The following is a 23206-nucleotide window of genomic DNA, read 5'->3' as shown; positions in this document are numbered from 1 at the left end:
CCCTTGTCTCTCTCAGCACACTCTCACCCCTCCAACTCTCTCCCACCACGACCTCCCACCCCGGTGCGATCAGCTGACCCTTTTCGATAGCCAATAGAAGAAAGGGAGGGGGAATATTAGGGTTCATTTGCTCTTGTAGTTGTTGTTGTTTATGGATGGGGGAGGAGGGGGGGGGTAAAAGAGAGAGAGTGATGGGGTGTTTGAAGTGACTGGCAAAGAGAGAGAAAGTGTGTATGGAAAACAGAGAGAGACAGACAGACAGAAGTGTCCCTCCAGACTAACTAGAGTCTGGTCATATGACATGAGGTCGCAGAGGAGGGGTCAAAGGTCAGACAGAGGTATTGCATTGTCAACAGGGCAGGAAAACTCCAGCTGCGTGCACGCATGTGTGTGTGTGTGTGTGTGTTCATCCAGTATTTCACACTTCATATCCCTTGTTGTCTCCTTCTCTTCTTCTCCTCCTAATACTTCCATTTCTTCAGCTATCCATCAATCTAGGTATCCTGTCTTCCACTGATCTCACTATGTTGCCCTCTCTCCCTCTCTCTCTGTCTGTCAAACACACACACACACACTCACAGAAACGCACACACACTCCATTTACCATCCTTCCAATCCACAATAGGAGACAGTGTTAGAGGCTCAGAGCTCCCTCCCAGAGCGCTACAATGAAACCTCTGTCTTTCCAGGTAGTGAGGGAGGGAGGGAGAGAGAGAGAGAGAGAGAGAGAGAGAGGGGTGGGGGGGGGCACACACACACACTCACAGAAACGCACACACACTCCATTTACCATCCTTCCAATCCACAATAGGAGACAGTGTTAGAGGCTCAGAGCTCCCTCCCAGAGCGCTACAATGAAACCTCTGTCTTTCCAGGTAGTGAGGGAGGGAGGGAGAGAGAGAGAGAGAGAGAGAGAGAGGGAGGGAGGGAGGGAGGGATGGGGGGGTGGGGGTCAGAGGAAAAAGGAGGAGACCATTTGGGCCGAGGTGGGAGAGTTTCAAAGTGCGGGACGAAAGAAAGAGGCCAGCTGGGAGAGTGTGTGTGTGTGTGTGTGCGCGTATTTGTGTGTTGTCATTTACGTGAGAGAATGAGCTTGTATCTGTGTGTGTGTGTGTGTGTGTCTGGTTTACAGGGGCAGGCCAAGTCGCTGACAGTGAGACAAATGTTGTGACTGCTTTATGGATTGCTTAACAAATGCAGCACAAATAGTGGCCTGGCACAACAATGGAAAAACACTGTCCCTCGCTCAATAAACATTATGCAGCGTCTCCCCCTCGCAAAACACCAGGGGAGCGGGGCCGCCGTCCACCGGATGCACTTTTCCTCTCTCCGTCTGTTTTTTCTCTCCCTCCTCCTCCCCCATCTCTGTCTTTCTGCCTCTCTTCTTCCCTTTTCTATAGCAACACTCAAGATTTTCCCACGGACAGATTTTGCACGGCCATAAACTGATAGATAGATAGATAGATAGATAGATAGATAGATAGATAGATAGATAGATAGATAGATTTTCCTCATCCCTCCCTCTGTCCTTCCTCTTTATTCCATCTTTTCTTTCGTGCTGAAATGTCAGTGACGATCACGTTGTCCGGTGACTCAGTGTAAAGACATAAATAAGGTTTTAAAGAGGGGGAAAAGCTGAAAACATGACAGGGAAAGTATGTGGAGCGATGCCTTGCTGGTGACTAAAGCTTTGGGTGGATGAATGGACGAGAGAGCAAGACAGGCAAACAGAGGGAGAGAAAGAGAGAGAGAGAGAGAGAGAGAGAGAGAGAGGTAGTCCCAGAGGCCACATGAGTTAGCCCACGTCTTTTGCGCCCACCCCCTCCTTCCCCCTCAGCACACACATACACATACACAACACATGACTGTCTCTCCAGCTTGCGTGCGTGCGTGTGTCTGTGTGTGTGTGTGTTTGTGTGTGGGTGTGTGTGTGTGTGTGTGTGTGTGTGTGTGTGTGTGTGTGTGTGTGTGTGTGTGTGTGTGTGTGATTAACAGCAGTGACATTAGGTTATGTGTTATTGCCTTTTGTGGTTTAGCTGGACAGGAAACACGGTTTGGGCTGTCGGCCGCCGATTTAGGGCACCTCACAGAGGATGCTTTGTGTGTGAGGCTGAGTGTGTGTCTGCTCCTTTGTGTGTGCGTGTGTGTGTGCGTGTGTGTGTGTGTAAGGGTGTGTCTGTGTGTATATAGGAGTGTGTGAGCATATACAGGCAGGAGCTGTGTTCATAATTTCTCCCTATTGCACACTGTTTATTTCAACAGAGAAAGTCGTCGGGGAAAATTCAGCAGGCATTTTACATCAGTCCTAACAAGCAGGAAATTTTTACTTTCCGATGCTACGGCGCAGTTTCGCTCAATGTCGAAACATATTTGGAAATAGTTTTTAGATTTGTTTTGACACTAATTTTCTACGTCATTTATACATTAGAGATTTAAGAAATGTAGCTTTTACGCTTAGAAGTTCTTAACACCCTCTCAAAGTCTAAAAAACTATATGATACTTATATTCAAAGTGCTGTAATGTAACAGAGCCACACCAAGGAAAGAGGTCTCCCCTCCCTTAATCTTTATCCCTCCATCTCAGCCTTTCCTCACTGTTGCTGCCCCACTCTTCCCACTGTTCAAAAGGACAGCCTATAAATAGATATTAGGCAATATCCTTAAGAGTCTGCACAGAGAAGACGAGAGAGAGGGAGAGAGGGAGGGATGGAGCGACATTCTTACAAACAGCTGATTGTGTAAAGAGGGAACAGTAAGTAAGACAACACCGGGGGGAGAGGGAGACAAGAAGACAGAGAGAGGGACAGAGCAGGAGGACAGTCGATGTTAAAATAAGTTCAAGAGTGTGTGACGGAGAGATAGAGACAGAGCGAGGAGGAGAAACTGTTTTGAAAGCTGAGAATAGGAAACGCAACGGGAGAAAAAAAGAGAAGGGGAAGGGAAAAAAAAAAAAAGCGATGGCAATAAAGCGAGTGATAGCTTGACACGGAGGGAAACATTTGTTTAAATTCCCGCCTGAGGTGTCATACAGATGTAAATGTTGCGGTCGGCTCCTCGGAGGCAAAAACGCCCTGGGCGCCTTATCTAAAAGGCACATTCCGCTCAACTATTTTGATATGCCCTTCCATTCCCTCAGAGAACAATTTCAAAGATAACTCGCATTTCCACGCAAATAGACCCGCACCTGAGTGACAGGCAGGCAGTTCACAGCAGTCACAAGGTGGCGGAAAAAAAACACACACACACACACACACAAATGTCACTTTGACTCTTGACAGCACTTTGGAATTAGCCGCCGTGCTTATTTTTACTGTAGACGATGGATTCGACTGACTGTGCGGTGCATGTTTGTGTAGTAGTTGAAATAATGGGCTGTAATTTAAAGAGAGGCTGAGCACATACACACGCACACACACACACGCACACATATGCACACACACACACACACACACATATGCACACACACACACACACATATGCACACGCAGAAGCATAGACACTTTACTGTGGAATTCTCCAGAGGAGGCTCCCACGCTCCCTGAAAGCTTGTTCTGAGTAGAGGAGTTAACAAGAGCAGTTAGCAGTATGATTATGTTAGCAGCCAGACACACCGAGCGAGAGAGCCGGGCGTGTGTGTGTGTGTAAGTGTGTGTGTGATAGCCTGTGACATTTCTGCGATGGCTGCTTTGTCTTTCACTCACTCCTCATTGAAGCTGAAACAAATCTTTGCCCCCATTTTGCTTAATTCATTCGATGTGTGTGTGTGTGTGTGTGTGTGTTTTTTAAATGTTTTTTGCATGTGTGAGCTCCCTCGCTTGCGTGTTCATAAGCCGGCTGCCTGTATTTAAACATGCTTGCGTGTGCGTAAGCTTGCCGCTGCTGACGTGCCAACATGAAATGGGCACGTTGATTACAGAAAGCGACGGCCAGGAGACGGTTAACCACCATCGATGGCGATTATTCGGCCCGTTAATGGACGTCCGTCTCTGTCCGATTAGTGACTTAGCAGCAGTGGACATATGTGATATGAGAGGGACTTAGCCGAGGAGCCGCTAATCATCAAAAAGCCAAGGGGAAGTGGTGCTCTAATCTCAGCTTAGAGCTCTCACTGTGTGCATAGTTGTGTGTGTGTGTGTGTGTGTGTGTGTGTGTGTGTGTGTGTGTGTGTGTGTGTGTGTGTGTGTGTGGGTGTGTGTGTGTGTGTGTGTGTGAGAGAGAGAGAGGTTGATGGGTAGAAAAGACAAACGGCTGATTATAATTTTGTTTCTTTGGAGTTTACTTATTAATTTGATTTGTAAATCAAAAAATACACTGCAATATTGTTGCAGTGGTGTTATGTCATTTGAGATGTCATTACTGTGCTTTATAGAAAGGGCTAGCAGCGTGTGTGTGTGTGTGTGTGTGTGTGTGTGTGTGTGTGTGTTAGAGACTGCGTTTGGCGTGAGATGTTGAATTTTTGGCTTTGTAAGATGGGGCAAAATTATGCTAATATTCTCTAATTATGACCTGGACGATGCTGCCAATTTATCGACTTAATAAAACCTCATCTTTTTTAATCCTCGCATCGCTCCGCGCTTTCAAACGTCTTCCTCCGGGTCTCTCCCGGCGTGACAGCCCCTGCCAAACTTTAAATGAAGTAGCCGGCGTAACCTGCACACCCGCCGTGCCCAATTGTATAGTAATTCCACTTCAAAGGCGAACGGGAGGGAGAGAGGGATTTTATAGCCGGAGAGGAGCTGTGAACGGCCGCCCCATTCATAGACACCCACCTCAGAGGAAGTAGTAGCAGAGGTGGGGGGGTGAAAAAGAAGAAGAGGGGCAAAATACAGCAAAAAGAATGATGAAATGAAGCGCAGTTATTTTCTTCAGGAGAGTGAAGTGCTCTCTCTGGCCTGCAGAGTTTTTGGATATCTGTGTTGCTTCCTGTGTTAATGTGTAACTGTTCTTGTCTATGGATTGCCTCTCCATTTAGAAACGCCAGTGTGGCTACTGTGGTTAAATGATAAAGACAATAAAATAATAAAAAACAAAATTCCTGCTTTCTATAGCTGAGCCAAAGTGCAACATCAGTGAGGTGAGCGGATTCAAAACTGACCCCAGGTCTGTGTGAAGGGGTTATGGCTAGGCAGACGTGTGCACATATGGGACACAAGGGGAGATGTGTGTATGTGTGCGTGCGTGTACGTGCGTGTGTGTGTGCGTGTGTGTGTGTGCGTGTGTGTGTGTGTGTGTGTGTGCGTGTGTGTGTGTGTGTGTGTGAGAAACAAAAGGCTTCAGTGTGAGAGAGTGAAAGGAGGTAAAGTAAACAGACAGACCTGCAGTGTTGAGAGCCTCTGTTCTATGTATGTGCACTTTTGTGTGTGTTTAAAAGTTTTGCGCACACTCACCCACACACAGTTTTCGCCTCTTTCACCGTATCCATAAGTGTTATCAAAAGTCAATTTCAGTTTTAATATCTATTGCATTTAATGATAGCAGCGTGGCGTCTTATCTCTGAAGCCTTTTGTCATTGAAACAAATAGAGCATCTTTACTGGTCATTTATGGCCTCAGCTTTTGCTGAGCAAGCCCACGTAGGTAGAGCGTCCAAGAAAAACAGATAAAGAAATCAGCTGCTGATACACATTCCACTCTGTTGACTCCCAGAAACGTCTGTGTGTGTGTGTGTGTGTACGTGTGTGTGTCTCCACGCTGACCTACATGAAATTCTAACTTGTTCAGCAGTGAGGAAAACGTACAAAAAAGCAATTAAAATACTGAGACTGTACTTTTACAGAATTTGATGTAGTAGTAAAAACTGCACTTCTCTGTTGTGGTGATTTTATAATTTTCTGATTTAACTCCAAATGAAGTATTACATGGGTCCCTCATCAGTAGGTGAGATTGCACAACCTTTAAAAGCTCTGCAGAGCCCATTGAAACTCAAAAATGCATGCAAAGCAAACAAAACAGCCTCTGTGTTCCTGAAAACTTGACTTTCTGGAGATAAAAAAAAAAAAAGTTCCTCAGCAATATGCACATGATAACACCAATTTGTAAACTGGTTTAAATTATTAGATTATCTATGAGGTCTAGAAATCTTGGAGGCAAAATCTTCCAAAAACAATTAAGCTTATTGAATTACATCACTACAGTGGAAAGTTAGTCTTTTTTTTAATTTTTTTTTTACAGTATTTCTGGAGCGTAGTTGATTCAATTTTGACCTTAACCATCCCTGTGATAAAGCAACATTTTGGGTTGGGTTTCGTAGCGTGGCGCTGTCCTCATCGCCTCCAGTGAGCAGCACTCAATATTGTTTGCCTTTCCACTGTCATAAGGTAAATAAGCAATGAATTAGTGGCAGGGCTGCTCCTAGGAACAATGCCAGATGTACAGTCCAGAGGAAATCCAATAGAGTCAAGAGGGTAATCAGTTTACTGGAGACAAGCAGGGGGGGAGAGAGGGGAAGAATTTAAGAGAGGAAGGCCGGAGAGGAAGACGGAGCAAATCAGAGACAGACGATGTATGGATGGAGGATGAAGACTTGATGATGTAGCGAAAGAGAGAACGAGCAGAAAACAGCTTGTGAAACGAGAGGAACGAAAGAGGTAGAGAGGGGTTTGAGAGTCGGACGCCTGTTGCTTATTTCTTGTTTTCAGCCGCTTCCCATCTCACAAACACTCGCACACCCCTCCCCTCCAGTTTTCACAGTCTCTCCATCCCTCCATCCACGCCTCCATCCCTCCATCCCTGTCATGCGTTGCCTCTGTGCGACTGAGTGTTAGCAGCCTATTACCCAGGGTCATAGTCACAGTGGCTTCAAGGCTGACAAGTGCATCTGAAAGCACTCAGGCGATCCTGAGAACCACATTAAATTCTATTATTGCCACATAGTCACTTCATCCCTATTCAGCTGAAGTACAGGGAGGCAAATTTACCTTGTGAGAGACAGAGTTCACCTAATAGATGTGGCTTTATATCCTTTCCTTCTTTTCAAGGGAACAAAGCCACAGTAACAAATGCAAACAGCGGGGCCCTTGTGTTGCTTGCTATTTTCCTCCAGTTCCTCTATTGTCCAGAGGTTTTCATAAACACATATAATTGTCACTGTGCATACTGCTCTCACTATCTCTCTCTCTCTCTCTCTCTCTCTCTCTCTCTCTCTCTCTCTCTCTCTCTCTCTCTCTCTCTCTCTCTCTCTCTCTCTCTCTCTCTCTCTCTCTCTCTCTCTCTCTCTCTCTCTCTCTCTCTCTCTCTTTCTTTCTTTTTTTTCCCTCTTTCGCACTCTATGTCTCTCTCTGAAAGCCCATTGTCAAGACATGGTCATTTCCTCAACAATGCCAGTGCAAGCGGGCTCCATTTGCAGTAATGGCCCCGTCTTTTGGAAACGTGAACGTTGAATGGCCCCCATGGTAAACATACTGTAAGACCTGAGAGTGTGTTTGAAGGTCTGCCAAGGAGCTGGGTGCTCACAAACCGACTGAAGGGGATATTGTGAGGAATTGCACTGGGAGAGCTCTGTCGTCTGAATGTGCTGAATGTGCAAAAAAAAAAAAAAAACTAATCCAGAGAAAAGGGAAGATAGAGAATTGATGTAGGTTGTTGAGCTGAATCGGATTTGGTGAATACCTGCAGGAAGGACTTAAAGATGTCTTCATGGGAGTATTTTGCTATAGTATACACACAAAGTGGATAAAAAAAAAAAATGGGAGTTGGACTATCCAGGAATTTACAGGAACTAGATCCATCCACAGGAAGCTCCACACTCTCTGTTGCCACCATCATATAACTCCAGTTCTCGACCTGTTATATCATCCTTTGAATATTGCTCACTCTTCCTCCTGTTTTTCCTCCTCTCTCTGTCTTTCTATCTCCCTTCTTCTCCCTCCTTTTTTTTTCCAGGATGTCTTCCAAGCGACCAGCCTCTCCATATGGGGGGACAGATGGAGAGGTAACCATGGCAACCAGCAGACAGCGAGTGGAGGATGAGGAGAGCGAGGGACTGGGCGGTGTCATCCACCTCCCCCTGGCCTCCTACTGCGGCAAGGTGTCCCCTCGCTCGCCCCCCAACCGCAACTTGGACAGCCCCCCCAACATGGTAAGGACGGCTACCGCTTTCATGCCCGATGTCATTTAGTGTCTCTGTGGTTGAAAGGACCCACCTATGGGCGACCGCGGCCTCGAGCGCCGGCTCACGGGTCGTGCTTTGAAACAGGTACAACATGGTGCGACCCGCAGCACGCTACAGCTTCAGGTTTTGCTTCACAACTCACCTGAGTTTTCAAATCACTTTGCTCTCCGGTTGAAAAACTTTTTTTTTTTTTTAAATTTCAGTAATGTTTAATATAAGAAAAACACATTAGCTAGAAGTGCCATGACACACACGTTTTAGATTCAGTGTGGCTTACACCTCCCGAGGACATCATTATCTGATGTTCACTGACAATGCACATCCCTAAATCCACTTAGAAAATCACTGGAAACAAAACACGTCTAATAACTCCTGAGCTTGCTTGAGAGTCGTCATGTTTTTACGGTTTCTTCAGTCTCAAAATAATCAGTTCTCTTCAGGTGCGCAGGTTTATTCCAAACAGGATCTGCTAACAGCTAATTCTGCATTTTCTAAATGGTGGTTTCGCTAAAATGTAAACGAACGGAGGCTAAAGTCGGAGCTCAAGTTGTAGACGACAGTGTAACTCACTGAAACCATGGCAACATTATACTTCCTGTTTACATCCCCGAAAAGAATTAAGGGAACTGTAGTTTCAAAACTTAGAACATGACTGTCCCAACAAATAGATGCAAAACAAAGAACATTTCACATGAGTGACAAAGTCCATTAATATGAACTTATTTTGTGCTGCAGTGTCTGCAGAATGTCTCCTCAACATGTCTCTTACATTCCTGGAACACTGGCACTCCATTCACTTAAAGATAAAACAACAGTAAACAAAATCAAATTTAAATGACATATATCCATTTCTGTTTCTGTTGTTTTAAAAAAAAAAAAAAGTTCACTGTGCAGGCCTCGTCACTGGGTGCTTGGCCTCCATCTCTCTGTCTCTGTTGGTCTCAGCCCTGTAATGCCGTTTGCCTTTCTGTGTATGAGAGGCTCGAGGTTGTGAAAGTGAATCCCGGGGCACAGACCCCAGATCAGATTATGTTCACCGTAATCCTAACCTCCAGCATTACGCAGGGATAGTCAGCGGCGAGGGCGTAGCGTAGCCCTCTCTGTAACACAAGCTTCGTAAATGAGCAGGAGAAGCAGTTAGCACCCGGTGCCAGTAAATTACAACCTTTGCTTTGAAAAATGTTTTATTTCTGTGGATGTACTTGGCTAGAAATTAACTTCTTTTATTTGCTATCTTTTGAAATGGGTATATAATGCAGTTTCAGGAATGAAACATGTTCAAAATAATTAGAATTATCTTGTTTATATTGAATTTCCAGTAATTTCTGGACAAGTAAACAGAAATGTTTCTGCATATTCAAAACAAAATGATTGGATTTACAGTCTGGATCCCTTTGATTTTAGCATGTTGTTTATTCTCCTTATGGTGACTTGAGAGTCACCTTTAAAACCCCCATCACAAGCAACTGCACAAATCTCAGCAATGAGGAAACAAAATATATGTATTTGATAGACATGAAAAGAGTGAGATTTCTAAAGAGGCAGAAATGGACTTTCTCTATGAGTGAAAAGCAGTTTGGAAGCTTAGAGATGGAGGTTGTGGTAGGTGTTGTTTTTTTTGTTTTTTTTTTTTAAATGGGGGAAAAAAACGAAGGTTCAAGGCTACTGTTTGGGCGCGCACGTGTTTTTGCTTTTATGTGCGCGCCACCAGCCGTCGCCTTGAGCCCGCTTGATGCACAGTTGCGTGACTGCAAAATGTGAGCCATTGCAGTGAGTCATTTTCTTTGGGATGAAGTGTGACATTGTTGGTGGCGCTGAATGTATGGCTCTGTTTTTGTAAGTGCTTTTGAGTGTGTGTGTGTGTGTGTGTGTGTGTGTGTGTGTGTGTGTGTGTGTGTGTGTGTGTGTGTGTGTGTGTGTGTGTGTGTGTTTGCACAGTTTCATCTTCTGTGTGATTCAGGTTAAATAATAGTGTAGGACTCGCAGTGTATACTTTTATTGTAAACTGCTGTTAGTTGATGTGTGTGTTTGTGAGTACACAGCTATGTGTGCGTTTAAAGATGACTGTCTCCCTGCATGTGGCTCATTACACATTCTATACATGTGGTGTGATTTACAATATATGTTCAGTGCAGAAGTGTGATTACATGACTGTGTAGGGTATTACATGATGCTCGTACGCATTATTTCGTTTTTATTTTCTAAATTGTGTTTTGTGTTTGCATAAGTAATTGTTGACTATCCTCCATGGCAAACATGTGATGAACCTCTTTTTTCCCGCTGCAGTGTGTTTTCACTTTGTGTGTGACACGGTGTCAGTGCTTTCCCCTGAGCCCTCACCTTGATACACACAGGCACACACCTTGTCACAGCAGTGCTCTGATAACAACCGTCGACCTTTCCCCCATACCGATGATAAAACAATGAAACGGTGCTTAGGAGCTGTAATGGAAGGCTAATTCTGTAATTAGCCCGCTGATTAGCCTGTAGGCCCCTCCCACGGTGGACTCTGCATGTGTGGCAGGTGCCGACTGTAAACCAAAGTCCTGGGACCGTGGGGGAGCACAAACACACACACACACACACACGTGCAAACACATATTCACACACATATACCATGTTATCTTTTGAAGAGAGTGATTTGATTATCCCTGGTTAATTAAGATAAATGTATCTGTTATATTTACACAAAACACAAAAAATATACAAACATCAGTCTCATTAATATGTAGTGCAAATTTTGATGTGATTTTCTGATGAGTGTGTTGGAAGGACTTGTGTTGTTAGGGGGGGGGGGCTCATACACAGCATAATAGTTGATGTGGATTATTAAGTGGCAAGCAGGGTGTGTGTGTGTCTGGCGGGTGGGATGGGGGCTTATCCGACTGCCTGCTTGGCATGTTGTAAGATGTGTGTTAAGTTTTTCAATCCCTTCTCCGCTGACTGTCAGTGAAGAGTGGATGAAGAGAAACGGAGAGAGAGATGGAGAGGGAGAAGGAGATTTACAACAAGGCGGGGGTGTCGGTGGGACTCTAAAGGAGTGGGGTGGGGGTCTCTCTCTCTCTCTCCCTCTCTGAGGGCAATTGTCGTAAAGTGATAGGGGGGAAGTAAATGGCTCATAGGCGACCGGTTGACTTGGAAGTGAGGCAGCGGGGGAAAGCGAGAAGAGAGGAAAGGGAGGTGAGGGAGGAGGGGGTGAGATTACAGCTTTATCTTGTCATAGTAAATTAACACGGCGGCGCAGAAGCGCTCAGCTACACACTGACCTCTTCATCCCGCCTGCCTCGCCTGCCTGCTCAGCTTTGGCCAGACCACTTTACCTGCCTGCTGCAGCTGTACAGCCGCCCCCCCCTGGACCCCCCCCCCCCCCCCCCCCTACACACACACACACACACACACACACACACACACACACACACACACAGGGAATAAAAACAGCACTCACACATATTTTAAAAGCCTGAAAGGTGTCGGATTATTCACTTTTGTAAAATTTTTGTTTTTGTACAAACCCTGGCTGTGGATAAGAATAGTGCTCCTCATAATGGTTTGCAAATGAATGTAGTTTAGCTAAAAGGGTGTTTTACTGAATGTGAAGTTCTCACCGTGCAGCTGGACCCTGATTGGCTGAGAGCAGCTCAGTTCAAACGCCTGATGGGAAGGATTTTAGTAGCAGTTCAGTGAGGTCGCCCAATCATCACAACAAATGTGGTTATGATGCACCCACGGGTTATTAAAGGATGGATCTCTAACTTTATTTGTGATAGAAACAAAGTAAACATGGTGAATCATTATAACAGGACACATTGAAGAGAATAGCATCTTATATATAACATATAACATTATATAACATCTTTCTTCCCTATTTGCTCTCTTTTAGGTCTTTTGTGTTTGTGTTTTGCAAACCCCTTGCAGAAAGAAATGTTTTCACATCAGGCAGAGGCAAGCATCTTCTCTCATAAATGTGTTAATGGACAAACACTAATTATTTCATTAACAGGCGGGATGCACGCTCACACGATAGAAAACTATAAAGATATTTCATCAGGCATTATTTCTTATTCATTTTCCTCCACAAACCCTCTCTATCCCTCTTTTTGTGTAATTTGTATGTGTGATTATGTGTGTGTGTGTGTGTGTGTGCGCGTGTGCGTGCGTGCGTGCATGCGTGTGTGTGCTCATGTGAATTTGACAGATTTAACACAGTCATTGAGCAGTCTTGAGACACAGTGGTCACACTTAATTTCTCATGCCAGTGATGCACTAATGAATCAACACACGCTTGCCTGTCAACAGTGAGGGGTCGTGGTAAAATATACTGGCATGCATTTTAGCCAAACTGCTATTTAAAATACAGAAAATACAGCTGCATGTTTTTAGATAAGGAAAGGGCAAGTGTGTAATTCATGGACAATAAGTTTAAATAGACAATTAGCATTTCTTAAGTAATTCAATTGCAATTATTTTAATTTTGCTTTGAAATAAGCATTGATGTTAATATACTGAAATAATTATCAATGTCACAGTAAATATATATTTCTCTTTTTAATGTGAGGTTTCCATGGTGAAGTTGAACCATATTGTCGGAACAGGAGGATAAAAGTAATGTGTGTGTTTGCCTGCTTGTCCCAGCCTGAGGGACCTCCAAGTCAAAACTGACAGTCTCTGTGTTTAGCCATGGCATGTAAAGAGATTTGGTGTGTGTGTGTGTGTGTGTGTGTGTGTGTGTGTGTGTGTGTGTGTGTGTGCGTGCGCGCATGTGTGTGTGTGTATGTGTTTGGCAGTGTGTCGGAGGTGTGTTAAGTGTATGTCGTTGAGATTGGCAGCTCTGGCGCAGAGCTAAGTCTTTACCCCCCTGCAGGAGTGATCAGTGACATTCTCTCAGTGTGTATTTGTGCATGTATTTTAGTTCAGCAGCTGTTTCCAGTTCTTCCTACTGCCACATTGTCCATGCCTTGATCTACGGCGACGCGCCAAGCATCAAATATTGTTTTTCACACATACACCTTGCACAGTCCAAGACATGTCAGGCTATAGCACAGAGAGAGAGAGTGAGTTTGTTCTATCGGGCAACAGAGAAGGAGGAAGGGAAGAAGACGAAGGAATAAAAAAAAAAAAAAAAGAAGAAGATGAACAGCGGCATCTGTGCTGGCTGTAGGAAAAAAATAGCATTTGGATTTTTTTTTTCCTCTTTTTCTGGCAAGAGTTAAGTGTTTTTAAACCAACATCCCCTCACAGATGAGCTTAAGAAGACAAAAGTTGTTTAATTCGGTTCCATTGCAGAGGCAGTAAAAGGATAAAGAGAGTGAGGCGCAATTTTTACTTTGTTCCAGTCATTTGGAAGAGAATTGACATCTGCAAACTAAAGGCAGAACCGCCCACACTGCCAGCCTGCCACATCCAGTGCATATAAATACATGTATGCAGGCACTCACACATTTACACACACACGCACACCTACAGGCTATGTGCACTCACAGTGTCACACATATATGCACAGAAATGGCAGAAACCTGCTCGCACACATGCACCGAGAGGAGGGCATGAACGTTTACAGTATCCAGAATTTCTGTTTGTACTTATGAATAAATGCATGTTGATGAGAAAAAGTTTTGCAACCCGCGTTAGAGCAGGAGCAGAGAAACATGTCGCTGCGTGTGCGCACACACACACACACACACACACACACACACACGGACTGAGTGACACTCGTTTACAATAGAGAGCCTGTCTTGTGTCTTGTTTTTTTTTTTTTTTTTGATCCCTCTGTGTTGGACTTTGCAGTGCAAATCGCCAGCAACGCACATGGATTATATGTTGGGAGGTTGATGGGAAAAAGAAAATCATAAGCCATTTAAGTTGCCTTTGGGATAAGGGCTGTCTGTCTGACTTCACACATAAATAATGTCATGGGCCCTAATGTACCAGGTCTTTGAAGAAGCCACGGCTCCCTGCTAATTCCCTTTGATTGGGAAATGACCTCCATTGTTGGACGCAGCGAGATGACATCTCCCTGGCAGCTTTCTGACAGAGGAAAGAGATCCGACAACCCCTCACCCCCCAAACTCTACCCCCCCCCTTCTCTCCCCTCCATCTCCCTCCCGTATTCTTGTTCTGTTTGTTTTGTTTGCGCGACATCTTTCTCGAAAGAAAGAGTGCGGCTGTTTTAAGTAGGCGCTGGATTAGATAAATGGGATGTGACAGGTGTGACCGCTGCCTTCAAGATGCCTGCCTTCCTCTCTCTCTCTCTCCCTCTCTCTCTCTTTCTCTCTCTTCCTCCCTGTATCTCTGTCAACTCGCTTTCTCTCATTTCCTCTAATAACATCGCTTCTCTCTCCGTCTCTCTTTCTCCTTTCCTTCTTTCTTTCTCTGACTTCTACCCGCTTACACTCCTTCTCTCTCTCTCTCTCTCTCTCTCTCTCTCTTGTCTCCATACATTTGCATGTCGTGTCGGCGCTGATGCAACTCATAATCACAAAGCCGCTCATTTTGAAGTCTGAATTTCCCTAATCTGAAGAACAGGGGAGAGGGTGACGGAAGAAAGGAGGCAACAAAGAAAGACAGGAGTAGGTCGGAGCAGGAAGTTGGTCAGGTGGTGAGAGGAGAAGAGTAAAGTCTTTGGGTGCTTTAAGATCACAAGGCACTTTCCCAGCGCAGCACAGCCCTCAGCCGGCGAGTTAGCAGTCTCAACAGCGTCTGACTGAAGCCTCATCACACAATCATGCAGTATATATACAACTGCTACAGCCGTATCATCGCTGTCACACTCTGTCCCTCCGTTACAATGCATGTGCAAGAGCGCCGAGGAGAGAATTTGTGAATTATTGAGCGCGCTGACTTATTCAGAGTGTGGAAACACACAGACCCAGAGAGAGAGAGAGAGAGTCAGTGAAGTGTAGAAAATGCCATGTGATAATGGTCTTCTGTACCTCTCATATTGTGTTTGGCCACTGACAATGAAAGCATCGTCAATATTGAACGCCTCTGTCTGGCTTTATTCTCTCAGTAGAACGCAGAGGAGTGAGTTGAGAGTTTGTTTAGAGGAGGTTTTTTTTTCTCCTCAGCTGAAATGGAAGCCTTTATAAAAAAAAGAAATTACTTTGCCTATAGGATAGAAAAGAATAGAAAATGGAGTCATCTGGGGTCTAGATGACTTCATTGTGGACTGTGATCTCAGTATTAAGTTCCACTTCCACCAGCAGCCTGCGAGTTAATGATTACAAAACCATCTCCGCCTTAAAACGCCATAATATCATTAATGCAGCTGGAATGCACCACTAACTTTCTGTTTCGCACACACACACGCACACGCACACACACACACAGACACACACACATGCACACACACACACACACACAGACAAACAGAGGTACTGTATATGTGTGCTGCTGTCCCAGGTGGCATGCTCCATACTGTAGTCAGATTAGCCAAAGATTAACCCTGTGGACCATTGACCCTCCTGTCTGCAAAGAGCTGAGCTGACAGACTGGCTGGCTGATTGACTGACTGACTCACTCACTTGTTTCTGTAATTAAACAGCACGACACACACTTTAACACACCTGTTTTTGCAAGTGGGAGCGTACGCGTATTTGCTTGTATGCATTTAGAACATTTATACAATAGTATGTGTGACAAAGAGATGGTGTGTGTGTGTGTGTGTGTGTGTGTGTGTGTGTGTGTGTGTGTGTGTGTGCGTGTGCGTGTGTGTGTGTGTGTGTGTGTGTGCGCTCTCTTGAATCTGACGCTGCCCTCCCTCTCAGGCAGTGTCACTATTAATTGGGCTGAGCCGGCATTAAGTCTGTCCAAACAAACACAGGTTTTATTGGGTCAAAGATTAAGATGCTGGAAGTTACTTACCGCTCAGCTGCTGTCAAGCTTCTTTTGTTTTTTTTTGTTTCCGTTTATTCAGATTCAGAAGTTCTACTCCTTCTCCCTCTTTAAAAAATAAAAACCCAGAATCTACGAATATGCAAATATTTTCATTGTAAAAGTTTAACTATTCTCATCATTGGTTTCCATACTACATACATTTTTTTCAAAATAATATTTTGTCTGCAAGAGTGCAGGTTTTTTTTTTTTTTTAAGAGGATCCAAAGATCATTAAACTTACCATGTTTAAACTGTAAATTTAGCCACAAGACAGCAGGATAATTATTCATCATGACAGCTTGGCATAAGCCACAGAGCTTTACTTTGAGCTGTATATATTATATTTTGTAGCTGTCATGCTGATTGCTATTTTGTCTGTTTTTTTTTTGTTTTTTTTTTTACCCCTTTCACATCTTTCATAAGTTTATGGAAATGATTTGACACTGTTCCAAAGCTTTATCTGTTTTTTTGTGATTTTTCTGTTTGATGGAGTTGCATCTTCAGCATTAATTGTCACAAATCTTAGGACAAAAGTAGCGCAGCGCTGAAACTTGGGCTTGGGATTCGGTACAGTAGCGTTGGACGTCCCTCAAAGCTGAGCTGTTGAAGGCTTTGTAATGAAGAGTTAGCGTGACTCTAAGAGTGTGCGGAGGCTTTCGCTGCTGTTTCATGTGTTCGTTCTGTCAAGTACCTCCAAGTCAGTCAAATGCAGATTCCAGAGGATGTGAGGGAAAAAGAGAGAGAAGAAGTATGCCCTAACTTGAGATAACTGGCCGGTGATGAAAGTTGGTTGCACTGGGCTATGGGAAGGGGAGATGCAAAAGAATAAAGGGGAGCAAGAGAAAGAGAGGAGGATGGAGATAATGAGTGGGTGTATGCCAGCTCCTCCCCCACCTCCTCCTACTTTTTTTTTCTCCCACAGTTTATTTAATTATGTCTTAAAGTTGAGGTGATTTTTGAAAACTAATAATTTCTTTCTTTCTTTACCCAACCTCTCCTCTCCTCCCCTCAGGACCATGACGGCACTAAGGGGAGCTCCCTGAGTCCTTACCCCCAGCACAATTCTACCTCACCAGGCAAAGAGGAGGGTGGAGGCGGGGGACGGCCCTGTAGCGACGGGGGTTCAGCCACGGGCACCCTGGGGACTCCTGAGAGACGCAAGGGCAGCCTGGCAGATGTGGTGGACACACTGAAACAGCGCAAGATGGAGGAGCTGATCAAGAACGAACCAGAAGGTCAGTGATGAAAGGGGATGCTTGTGCAGCCAGATGTGTGATCTGCAACTCTCTCGTCTCCCGTCTCTCTGGCTCTGTGCCTTTTATCACACTCTGTTGTCCTTGCTCTCGTCTTCTTTCTTTCTGTCTTGTTTTCTCTATGGCTCTATCACTCCCTCTCTCTCTCCCTCTGTTATGAACCCACACACTTTCAGATGAGAGGCGAGCCTTTGTTTTTCCAGCACACAGACAGACAGCATTAGCTGTTTGGGCCTATTGTCCACCATGCTTTGCATATTTATCACAACCTGACAAATAAGATATGTGTGTGTGCATGCATGTGTCCATGTGTGTGGAGTGTGTGCTTGAGTGTGTGAAAAGCCTGCCAAACATACATGGATATCTTAACACCTCTCCAAATGTTTCCCGGCTTTCATTTTTAAGCGGGTGGCACACTCACATTAAGATTTCTTTGAGCTTAATAATCAGTGAGGGTTAAATGTAACTTGTCAGTTTTCCTGCTACCTTTGTAACGTTTGGTTAAACGCTCTCTCAGCCCTCAGATAAAGACTTCACACACTGTTGAAGAGGCTAAACCAGATTTTTGCCCAGGGCTACATAGCTTAACTTGATTAGCCCCCACATTTCATTCTCAAATTTAGCCTTGGGCCAACAGTTGGAGTCGGGAAAAGAGATAAAATTAGCCTTTGGCCAACTCTAATTTCCACCGGGCAGATACGTCTGTATCTATCACTATGAAACGCATGTGATAGTGATAATGTGATAAAGGGATCGCCAACAGGTGTCCATCTCCTTTAGGAGGACGGGGCAATATAAATAACGTGGTGCTTTATTGGTGGAGAAATATTTGATGTGCTACACGGGGAGTTCAGTGTCAGTTTTAAAACGGGAGCCTGAAGCTGGTGGGGTGCTGCTGCCTTGTTGAAGGGCACTTCAGCCGAGCAGATTACTGGTCTAAGTAAGCCTACCAAACTCAAAGCATACCCCATCAAAGGGGATCTGTTCACAGTCAAACCTGAGCTGAATAGACCCAAAGATGATCAGACCCTATATAAGGTCACCGACACTGTGCCATCAATTAACAAGCAGCGTCGCTCATAGAACTAATTTTTTTTTTTTTTTATAGCTTATACCCTTAAAAGACTCATTTATAGACATAACTGAAAGTCCTGTTTTCACCTCCTGTACCAACAAGAAACTATTCTGTAGTCAACTAGACAATAGACAGAGGGGAATCATTTTCTAAGCAATTCAGTATGCTTCAGCTTCCAAACCATGGTTGCAAATACAGGGGCGAATTTGTTTTCTGCTCCATTGCTGAGGTTGGCGCTAACTCTGGGGTTAACCCCCGTCACTTTCCTCAGAAGTTGGCAAACAAAATATGGGAACTCGGCTTGAGTCTTGAGGAGCTGTAGCGTTTATTTCCCGACTATGAACTGTAGCTCAAACTGTACATTCACTCCTTCAGTCACAGTTTTATAGCTGACATTATTCTGCTTTGATCCGTATCTGTCTGATCCGGGAGCAGCTCTTGACAGCACACACACACACACACACAACGCTACACGCTGAGCTCTTCCTAAAGGAGCTACTCTACTTTTACACCACATGTGATACTGAGAACACTCTGACCCATTCACATCAACTCTTTTATTAGACACAGTGACACACAGACCCAAGACCAGTGGCACAAAACGAGACTGTAATTGGAGTGTAATTGGGACCCGGTCTGACTCAGATCCTCGGTCAGGTCTCATTTCCTCAGAAGTGAATGGGCCTGTGAAGACCTCTAAAGCTGAAGCATGCTGAAAAATCCACTAGATCTTCTTATACACCTCCATACTTTCTCTTTAGCGTCTAAATCCACCTCTGCTATGATTTCTATTCAAACATTTCTGTGAACTGTATGCAGCCTCAAATGCAGCCCTTTGTGCCCAAAAGGTGAAAGAACCATGCAGCAGCTGCACAGTGTGTATTTGTCTCTAAATGTTAGGTGCACATGTACTTGTGTGTGTGTCCGTGTGCCCCCCGGTGCATCAACAGGCTTTCATTTCAAGCTGCGACATGCTAACCTTATTTTCCAGGCTTTTCTGTAAGGTTTTGAAAGCGTCAGAGACTGCTGGTCAGCGCTTGCCGGCTGGTTGTTTTTATTCCAGTCGATAGAGAGGCCTGTTGTGGCACATTTTACCAAAAAAAAAAAAAAAAAAAACTGGGCTGTTTGTTGAACTGAGCTGTTTTGGGTTGTTCGCTGCTTCACTGGACCTCATGAACCGGCCGCACAGGAAAAAACCAACAATAATGGATCTTTATGAGTCAGCCAGCGCAGAGAGAGAGAGAGAGAGAGAGAGAGAGAGAGAGAGAGAGAGAGAAGGGGGGAGGGGGAAGAGGAAGGGGGAAGGAAAAGGCAGAAGGGAGAAGAGAAGGAGAGGAGAGTGAAGGAGAGAGAGAGCAGTGTCTTCACAGACCCCATTAGCAGAGTGCCACAGTGGTGCGGCATCCAAACCAACCCGGAGCATTATCTGCCCTACGTTTAAATGAAACGCGCTAACAAAAGGCCCCAGCGCCTCCAGACCCAGCACACACACACACACACACACACACACACAAAAACCCAGGCCAAGCAAGAAGAGAAAGGAAGAAAGAAAAGACAGTAAAGGAAGAAAAGGGAAGCTGAGAAAAGATGAAGAGAGGCAAAGGGAAATGGAGGAGGGGGGGGGGGGGTGGGTACAAGGGGCGGTATTGAGCGCGAGATAGAAATCCCTTTTCTGTGCCCGGCTAGCTATTGTTTGGCTGTGTGGCTCAGAAAGGCCATTAGCAGCAAACAGCAGGTTGGGATGAAAATTTAATGAAGGCTTTAATCATTATGAAAGGCCTGGAATATTACTGCTCCCTCTCTCCCTCTCTCTCTCTCTCTCTTTCTCTCTCTCTCTCTCTTACACACACGCTCGCACACTGCTTCCAGCTGGATCAATGACACACACACACACACACACACGCTTTCATACACGCACATATATTTAGAGTGTCGGAACATTAACACCAGGAGGGATGTGAGCAAGAGGCCAAAGACACAAAATGGGTCAGAAAACGATAAACATCTCAAGACAAAAAGAGAAGCTTGACTTATCGAAGGCTGCCCCTGAGCCAGACATCTTCACACACACACACACACACATCGACACACATCAACAGTCACACACACACACAAGTGTGGCTGAAGTTCGAAAGATATAGTTTTGTGTCTGTGGATAGTGTTGCTCTACTTAAGCTAGATGAATGGAGAGTGGTCGATACTAGGTCAGTGTGTGTGAGCGTGTGTGTGTGCATGCATGCATGTGTGTGTGCTGTATAAGCCTTTGGGATCATATATACTTGTGTATGTGTATTTGCATATGTATTTGTGACAGAAGGTGTGTAAATGTGTGTGTGTGTTTGTGTTAAGGGAAGCATTGAATTTGACTGCATGCGTGCAAGGTGTGTGTGTGTGTGTGTATATGTGTGTTGGCCTCTAATAAATGACTAGCCATGTTGTCCCCCATGGCCTGGCCCAACCATGCTCCGCCGCTCTCCTGCTCTCTCCATTCATCTCCTGTCTTACTCCACTGGCCACCTGCTACCCTGGAGATACACACTCACTCTCACACACACCGGTGCATATATGTGCAGATGCACACACACGGCCAAACACCGCTAGCCACCGTCTTTAATAAATTCTTCGGGAGCGACAAGGAGGAACAGCACAGATAAGAATGCAGTGACATTGCCTTGTGTGTATCTATGTGTGTTTATTGTATTATGTATTGTGTGTGTCCTTGTATTTATCTGGACTTGAGGCGAGAGGCCGCTTGGTGAAACAGCTCGTGCTGGAGTGTGTGTGCGTGTCATTATGTGGAATAAATGAGAGCAGAGTGCAGAGCAGTGCGGGAGGCGCAGGGTCGAGAGGAGAGTCGGTGCTCAAACCCAAGAGAGATGGCTGCACATTCAGGATGAACACAAGCACACACACACACTCACACACACACACCTGGCTTGGACAGTTCCCTTGGACTTGCCATTTAACCCCCTGTGACCCCTGTGCCCCAGAGCAAGGCCGAGTGATAATCTGTTAGCCCAGCTGTGGGAAAAAACACGTGCACCTGAGAAGCAGAAAGGTAGATAGAGAGACAGACTGAGTTTATAAACTCTTAAACCAAAGAGAAGAAAAACAAGGGAAATTAAAAGGAGGAGAAACATCACTAAATGGGGCACAGATGTTCCTCTCAGCCCCTGGAGTGGTGCCTCCGCTGCCCTGGACTTTCACCAGACACTCAGCCTCATTCCTCCTCTCCTCTCCTCTTCTCTCCTCTTCTCTCCTCTTCTCTCCTCCTCCTCCTCCTCCTCTCTCCTCTCCTCTCCTCTCCTCTCCTCCTCCTCCTCTCCATGGCAGCTTTGACTGTAAGTGGCTCCCATAAAGTGCCAGCTGAGCTCCATCTCTGGACCCGTCTGTTGACCCTCTGCTACCCAGCTACAGCTACCCGTCACTGGGGCTCTGTGGCCTCTGGGACTTTTTATGTTTTCTCCTTTTTAGTATAAGCTCAACTATAAACAGAAATAAACAAAGGTCCTCAACTAGAAATGTGTTTCTTCTGATCACATTTAGTCTATTGAAGTGGCCTTAGTATACACGTATACACATATATGTCTTATTTGCATGAGCACGTTGAGTGTGTGGTTCTTTTCTGATAAAACTTGTATGGGTTGTATGTGTGTGTGTGTGTGTGTGTTGTGTGTGTGCTGTGTTTGTGCTAGGTGTTGTGTGTGTCTGTGGTGAGTCGTGTTGTGTGGTGTTTGTCCACAAATTCGCCCTTGGAATGGTGGTGTCTTACAGATCGAGGTCCATGTTGATGATCTTGCAAGGTTGTATATCCATTGTGTTGTGTATGTTATGTTGTGTGTGCATGTGTGCGTGTGTGCATGTGTTGTGTGACTGCTGACATAACCCCCCAGATAGCAGACCAGTAGAAGGATTAGGCAAAGTGAAGGTGAGGGGGGGGCTGGTACTGATGGACGGATGAACGAGACTGCCTCGATCCCCCACTTCTCCGGCCTCTTTTTTTTTATTTTTATCCCTTTTCTTTCACTCCTCTCCTTCTTCTTGGCAGAATGTATCCGCCCTTCCATTGTCACCCATTGGAGTGTATGGAGGCGTGAGGAGCTCCGGTCACTGTGTGCTTGTGTGGCACAATGGCCTTGCCTAATGCTGTCCTATAAAATGCCTCAGTGCTCTTAAATAAAGCAAGTCCCGGGTTCTCCTCCTGCCTTGAAAATAGATGAAGTGCTGTTGTGAGCATGTGTATGTGAGTGTGTGTTTGTGTGCATCAGTCATTGAGTTTGCATTTTCAGTATGGAAACCAGTGCCTTGGAGCAGCGCTAGTGCTCACGTCAATCCATAAAAACGCCATTACTGCTTGACTCTCAAGGTTGAGCACCACAGCTGTAAACCTGCACATTGTCTCAGTACGTGTGTGTGTGTTTGTGTGTGTGTGGTGTGTGTGTGTGTGGGGCTGAATGTGCATGTGAGTGTGTGTCTTGTTTCTCCCTGTATCGCGTGTCCGATCAAGGCCATAAAAATATAAAGGCAAAGGTCTGACCCCTGAGCTGCACCGCGGCTCAGTAAAACAAGAATGTTGCCATTTGTTGACCCCAGCAACGCGACCGCCTGTAGAGGAAACTGACCAACCAGAGCTCAGTGCAGAATCAGATTTTCTATGTAAAGTTATCATTCACCATTTTTTCACAAAATGTATTTTGACATCACAGAAGTGGATTTGTGACTAATAAATCTTAAAGTGCTGCTGTATCACAGGCTTTTCTTCAGAATGTTAAATGCTGGAGGTCCACAAATCTGAGTAATGAGTGGGACTGGGTATCGATCAAAATTTTCGATATCAGTACTGATACCGATACCTTGACTTCAATACCGATTCTTAACGATACTTTTTTCGATATTT

General features: G+C 45.0%; 1 protein-coding gene across 1 annotated transcript in view; it reads left to right on the top strand.

The window, feature by feature from the left end:
* sox5 (SRY-box 5) overlaps positions 1-23206 on the top strand; it is a 96184-nt gene that overhangs the window by 4361 nt on the left and 68617 nt on the right. Inside the window, exons 2-3 of the mRNA XM_022749280.1 lie at positions 7881-8076; positions 16994-17216. Of these exons, the coding sequence (XP_022605001.1) occupies positions 7881-8076; positions 16994-17216 (419 nt within the window). The remainder of the gene's footprint in view (positions 1-7880; positions 8077-16993; positions 17217-23206) is intronic.

Source organism: Seriola dumerili, unplaced genomic scaffold, assembly GCF_002260705.1.
Source record: "Seriola dumerili isolate Sdu_G_001 unplaced genomic scaffold, Sdu_1.0 BDQW01000138.1, whole genome shotgun sequence".
Classification (NCBI taxonomy): domain Eukaryota; kingdom Metazoa; phylum Chordata; class Actinopteri; order Carangiformes; family Carangidae; genus Seriola; species Seriola dumerili.
This window is presented reverse-complemented; position numbering and strand designations above follow the sequence as displayed.